The sequence below is a fragment of the Grus americana genome, chromosome 2 (assembly GCF_028858705.1).
Source record: "Grus americana isolate bGruAme1 chromosome 2, bGruAme1.mat, whole genome shotgun sequence".
In the NCBI taxonomy this organism is placed as follows: Eukaryota; Metazoa; Chordata; class Aves; order Gruiformes; family Gruidae; genus Grus; species Grus americana.
This window is the reverse complement of record NC_072853.1, coordinates 43,367,484-43,373,961: the sequence shown is the minus strand read 5'-3', so window position 1 is coordinate 43,373,961 and position 6,478 is coordinate 43,367,484. Positions and strand designations below refer to the sequence as shown.

Here is a 6,478-nt window from a genome sequence, read left to right as displayed (position 1 = left end):
GCGCCCTGCCGGGCCCCGAGCCCGCCGGCTGCGGTGCAGGGGGGCGCCTGGCACCCAGCCTGCTGGCCGGGACGGGTGGCTCGGCGGGGGGACCCCATTCGTGTCCGCCGGGAGGCGGAAGGGCTCTTACCTCGGAGCGGGAATCGCGCACGTCCCTCGCCCCCCGCCGAACGCCCTTCAGTCCTAAAATGCGAGGACACTGTTGCCTAATGCACCCCAAAGCAGCCGCGCACAGATGCAGGCAGCTTATTGTGCGAGACCGTGCAGTTCCCCCAGCCTATTGTCCGTCCCTCGCAGCTGCCAAGCCCAGGGCGACGGGACGTGTTTCCAGAGGCGGCTCCGCTCTGGGTGCTGCGCGCAGTTAGGAGCAACAACTTTTTTGCGGGTTTCGGTGTTCGTGTGTGCATTTACTAGAAAGCAATTTGCAGATTAAACTGACGCAGGCGAACCAGTAGCTTTTTAAATGTTGGGGACTATTAGTTTGTTGTAAAGTAGTTAATGTTGCTTCGATAGAGTTTCTGAAAGGGACATTTTTCTTTCTCCTTTTTTTTGTTTTTGATTTTTTTTCCCTTTCAATAGCGGGTCATTCCTGACCAGGGCCTCTCTGATCCACGCACTTTCCTAACGCAAAGTCCCGAAAAGTCTTCATTGGGGGACGTTTCTTACACTTGTCGGGCTGGGCTGCTTTCATTTATTATTTTGAACTGCTTTACAGAGGCAAAGAGTGTTGCCTTTAAATACACGTTAAAAAAAAAAAAAAAAAAAAGCGCTCTTGTCTTGAGAAACTGCTCGATTTGCAGGAAACCCTCCGGATGTTTGCTGCTTTTCATGTGGCATTTGTGGTCGACTCTGATAACGCTGGGAGCACCACTTCCAACACCGCATTCTGTAATGGACCTGAAATAGAAACACATCTCTCGCCGGAGGATCCCCGCTCCGCGCCCCCGAGCTGTGTGCCGGCGGGTTTAAAAGGTCAATAAATCAGAAGGATGAACTCTCGGCGGCATTGTTAGGTTGGGAAAGTTAACGAATGACCCCAGGAGTCGTGCGACCACGAAGGTTTCAGGAGCGTCAGAAGAAGCTCTTTACTAAGCGCTTCAGGGAAGTGAGGTACAAGGAGAGAGCGCAACTTGAATCAGGATCAGTGGTGTGCGGTGTGCCTTAGTTACAGTTCAAAAATACCTAAACGGTCAAAACAGAAAGCGAGAAAAGCGGTATTTGTGACACCAGGGGCACCGAAAGGGTCACAAACTGCCAACATTTTCTGTACAAACCAGGGAGCTTTTACTTTCTCGGCTTAGATTCAAAACACACCTTTCTTTCTTTGATCCCAGATCAATGAGCTGTAGAAAGAGTTTGCACAAATCTCCCAAACAAAGTCAGCGGCAGTTTGCTTAGTTTATTACCTCATGTTCATTATATAGAAAAACATTTTCTTTTCTGCTGGAAGTGACAGCCCCAAAATTGCCGTAAAATGTATTTGTAAGCACTCCCTCTACTCGGTGAAGTTTTTCAGTGCAAGCTCTTGCAGGATTTGTTCCTTTGGCTCACGAAAATGCTTGTGCTAAATAGAGTGAAAGGGACGGTTTGGCGTTTTTAACAAGCTCAGCTCGTAAATAAGGTAATACTCTCTTCTGCGCGTTGACCTAGGCGGTCAGTTTTGCCCGAGTCAGTAATATGGCGTGAACTGGGAACTGATCTGGAAGTCACTGGAAATGCACCGACTTCGTTAGGGCAGCGCACTGTTGCCTTCTTCATTTTTGTTTTGCTTAGAAGTCATCTTGCTTTCTCCCCTCAGCTGAGTGTTCCGTTCTCTGCAGGGAAAAACACGCACACTTTCCTCTTGCGTGAGTTTGCTTCAGGCACGATTCGGATTCTGTTGAAGTCCGGATTTTCTCTGGGTATGAGCCGTGCTTGGGTGCGTGACCTGTCCTCGGGCAGGTGGCCTAGGATTAAGGGCTCTGAGTCCTAGCACGTCGGGTCGGGAAGTGTCACAACCTCAGCCATAAAACTAAAGTCACTGGCACACCAGCTTTAAAAAAGGTACGCCCTAAGGTAGTGTCACAAAGGCGTTGGACTAAAAACGATTGAAAAAGCACTTAATTTCTAACGAGCGTTCCTGGTTATTATCGCCTGTTCTGTGATGACGGTTGGCTTTGCAAGCGGAATATGTCCCGATGGACTTCTTTTACAATAAATTTTAAATGCATTATACTTTTGCAAGAATGGCGTTATTATATACTAGTATGAGACCAATTTACATATACAGATGTCTAGGAACATTGTTTTCGCCTCCCCTGCTTTCTACAGCATCTGATATAAAGAAGAAAAGCGGAGCTGTTTGAATCGCTGCCTCTCGTTGTGTCGGACTAGCGCGTGTGTTTGAATGGAGGGGGGAAAAAAACCCCAACCCTAAATCCTTCTCTTTGCTTGGTTTTAGACAGATACTCGTCTTTTGGCAATGGTTTCGACTCTTCGCAACAGGGATAAATACAGGACACCATTAGTCTGGAAATACATCGCTTGTTTATAATCTCTAACGAACAGAGTGGAGCAGAAAACATGAATGCAGAATTGCCTCGAGAATTATCCTCCCCGGTGTCAGTCCTGGGCGCTGCGTTTTTCTTCTTTTTAGAATATCTACTGGCTGTCAAATGTAAAGGAGCAGGTTTTACGTTGCATGACACAGGAAATTCAATGTTAGAATAAGTTAATGGTGATGCTGGCTTCATTCGTTTAATTTCAGCGTGAATTCGAACAATATTGGTTTATTTGATCGAAGTGGTTACCCAAACAAAGGTGTCCTTAACCAAATAAACTTCTTTGATCTTCAGTTTAAAGCTCAGCGGTTTCTCAAATAAGCATTGATGCATTTAATAGCACCACATAACAATGCAAATATTAATCAGAGCGCCTGTGAAAACGCGGTATTTTACATTAATTTGTATGCCAAAGAAGAACATAAATGGTAGCGAGATAGAATTTGTGTTTATTCTGAAGTGACGGACTTCGTTTACAAACATCTGTTTGTATTTACAGTTTATTTATTCAGGCAAATTAGAAATCCTGAACAAGGCAGTGCAACGAGCAATACGTACTGCAAAGCTCAATTTAATAATAACGAAGTCAATTTACGCTACATACAATAAATATTTGCTCTTTTGGCAGATACTGAATAACTTCAATACGAAGTATGAAAAAGTGGGATAGGATATATTTCATAGGCTTTCCTGTGGATTCAGTATCCTACTGCCCCACGCAGTTTACATCTTTCATGGGTTTACGAGGTAAAATACGCTAAGGTGGCACTAGGAGGTAGGAAGCTGAAGCGCGGGATACAGATGATGACTTGGTTTATTCTTCCCGAATTACTTTCCAAGTCTGCCTACAAAAGAAGCCCCTTGTGTCTCCCCGGGTGTTACGGGGTATCTGGGTAGGGTTGGAAATAATCTGTCTCTTCCACCTCTTTCGTGTCTTCTCTGGTCAGGGTTGTCCCTTTCTGCCTGATGACAATCCGGTAGCGTACGGCCTCGGTGGGCCGGTCTCTGCTGCCGTTGCGGGGAGCACGGCTGAAGTCTGAGGGCCGCTTACGAATGCCGCTGTCTATTCTCCCGAACCATCCCCCTGGTCCCACGGGGGCGGGGACAACGCTGCCTGCGTCGGGCCGAAGACCTGCTCAGGTGCCGGGCCGGGCCGTGCTGGGCCGTGCCGGGAGGAGCCCCGAGGGCCGCCCCGCGCCGCAGCGGGAGCCGCCGCCACCGTCCGCGGCGCGCCCGCCCCCGCAGCCCCATTGGCCGCGCCGCAGCTCAAATAGGGCCGGGCGCCGGCAGCCGCCAGCGGGGCCCGATCGCCGAGCTCGTCCCGCATCCCTGCCGGAGCTCTCGGCCCGAGATGAGCAGCCCCGATGCGGGCTACGCCAGCAGCGACGACCAGGCGCAGGGGCGGTGCTCGCTGCCTACCATGATGCCGGCCATGGGCTCCTGCCCGTGGGCAGAGTCGCTGAGCCCGCTGGGCGAGGGGAAAGCGAAGGGCGAGGCGGCGCCGTCGGGGGCGGCGAGCGGCCGGAGCAAGAGCGAGGCGCGGATCCGGCGGCCCATGAACGCCTTCATGGTGTGGGCGAAGGACGAGCGCAAGCGGCTGGCGCAGCAGAACCCGGACCTGCACAACGCCGAGCTCAGCAAGATGCTGGGTGAGCGCGGGGGTGCCGGCGGGCGGGCGGTCCCGGTGGGCCAGAACCCCCCCCCGGTGGGCGGGTGTCGGGGCGTCGGTGTGCGGGCGAGGGTCGGGGCCCCCGTGGGCTGGCGGGCCGGGGGTGGCGGGGTGCCGCCGGGCGGGTCCGAGGGCGAGGAGCCCGCGCTCGGGCGCCACTCGGGACTCGGGGTTCGGGGGCCGGGCTGCGGGCGGGGGCGGTGCTGTCGGGGCCGGGCGGCGGCGGGCAGCCGGTCTGACGGTGCTGGTGGGCGCAGGTAAATCGTGGAAGGCGCTGTCGCTGGCGGAGAAGCGTCCGTTCGTGGAGGAGGCGGAGCGGCTGCGGGTGCAGCACATGCAGGACCACCCCAACTACAAGTACCGGCCGCGGCGGCGGAAGCAGGTGAAGCGCCTGAAGCGGGTGGAGAGCGGCTTCCTGCAGCACGGCCTGGCGGAGGCGGCGGGGTCCGGGCTGGGCAGCGAGGTCGGCGGCGGCGGTGGCAGGATGTGCGTGGAGGCCCTAGGCCTGCCCTACGCCGAGCAGGGCTACGCGGCGGCGGCGGCGGCGGGCGCGGGCCACTACCGGGACTGTCCGCCGCTGGGCGCCGGGTTCGACGGCTACAGCCTGCCGACGCCGGACCCGTCGCCGCTGGACGCGGCGGAGAGCGAGGCGCCGTTCTTCGCGGCGGGGCTGCAGGAGGAGTGCGCGCTGGTGCCCTACGGCGACGCCCCGCACCCGGCGGCCGAGTACCCGCCGTCGGCGGCCGAGAGCCCGGCGGGCGCCGCGCTGCGCCGGCACCTGCCGCCCGGCGAGACGCTGGGGCCGGGCGGCTCGCTGCAGGGGCTGCTGGGCTGCCCGGCGCCGCTGCACGCCTACTACGGGCAGGCCTGCCAGCCGCCGGGCCCGGGGCGCGGCCCGCCGGGGGCGGTCGGGCAGCCGTCGCCGCCGCCCGAGGCGGCTCCGTGCCGGGAGCAGCTGGAGCACTTGCCGCAGGAGGAGCTGCTGGGCGAGGTGGACCGCACCGAGTTCGAGCAGTACCTGCGCTTCGCCTGCAAGCCCGAGCTGGGGCTGCCCTTCGCGGGCCACGACGCCGCCGGGCTGCCGGCGCCCGAGGGCGCGGGGCCCATCTCTTCGGCCGTGTCGGACGCCAGCACCGCCGTCTACTACTGCGGCTACCCCGACGTGTGAGGGACTGGCTCGGGGGCACGCCACGGACTGGGCAGGGTAGGCGCCCGGCCCCGCTCCTATTTATGTAATTTATTTGAATCTTGAGAACTGACAGGGTATCCGTGACCTGCTCGAGGTTTAAAAGGCGACGCGCCATCTCGCTGTCCAGGTGGTGCAGGTCTTACCATCGCTGTTCGACAGTGACGTATAAAACTGTTCCTGCTGTGGAATCGTGATACTAGTTACACACGTGGAATACAATTTCTGAGATCTTGTTAGAGATCCATATGCTTTTCTAATGTTGTACAGAGTGCTGGTTTTTATATGTTGGATTTGTACAGAATAATTTTGCACTTTTACAAATAAAGGGAAAATAATAAAACTGGTCGCTGATATCTCCTGAAAGAGATGTTATCGCCCTTTGTAATCAATTATTATTGCTTTTTAAACTACTTTTACTAATGTTGCTTTCACTAAGCATTAGGTCCTGTCACTCTTTCTGTACACATGGTCTTCTTCCGTCTCTCCTGTTCAAATTATAAACAAAACTTTAAGCGTTCACAAACTGTCTACTCCACACTGTTGTGTTTTTTTCTTTTTTTTTTAAAAAAAACACTTTATTCGTGATTTCTTAATCGGTTGATTCATATGATTGAATTAAAAACAAACAACAAAAAGTGACCTATTTTATGTTTAAAGTGTAAAAATACTATAAGAAAGCTCTTACCAAAGTAGGTTATGGTTTGAGTCTGGTTTTAATGCAATCGGGGACACATTGGATGCCATTAACAATCGTGCCTTGCTGAAGTGGCCGGATAAGCGCTAGCTAAAGCACCTCCCCGGAGACAATGTCTTTCGTGCCGCAGTAGTTGCCCTCACTGCGCCGGGGAAGGGGGTCGCAGAGGGGTACCAGATCTCCGGTGCGGGGAAGGAGAGCAGTAAATCAGGGTTCAAAGTAGGTAAAAAAATCTTGACACAAGCCTCTAAAGGGAGAGACCGGCCAGGAACAGCCCGCTCGGGCACCCAGCCACGGCGGCACCTTCAACCTTACCTCAAAGAATCTTACCCTTTCTTTCCGACAGAAATTCCTTATGCTACGTCATCGCGGCTATAGATCGAAAT

General features: G+C 54.4%; 1 protein-coding gene across 1 annotated transcript; it reads left to right on the top strand.

The window, feature by feature from the left end:
* The first annotated feature begins 3,877 nt into the window (after nt 1-3,877).
* Nucleotides 3,878-5,988, top strand: LOC129202907 (transcription factor SOX-17-like). Its single transcript, XM_054816543.1, has 2 exons — nt 3,878-4,189; nt 4,467-5,988. The coding sequence occupies exons 1-2, from the start codon at nt 3,892-3,894 to the stop codon at nt 5,375-5,377; spliced, it is 1,209 nt and encodes a 402-aa protein (XP_054672518.1). The 5' UTR covers nt 3,878-3,891; the 3' UTR covers nt 5,378-5,988.
* Nucleotides 5,989-6,478: the final 490 nt, after the last annotated feature.

Bases quoted from the DNA above. Each gene is read 5' to 3' on its own strand.
- LOC129202907 (XM_054816543.1), top strand. From the start codon at position 3,892: ATGAGCAGCCCCGATGCGGGCTACGCCAGCAGCGACGACCAGGCGCAG. The intron at 4,190-4,466 runs GTGAGCGCGGGG...TGGTGGGCGCAG, and splicing joins CGAGCTCAGCAAGATGCTGG to GTAAATCGTGGAAGGCGCTG.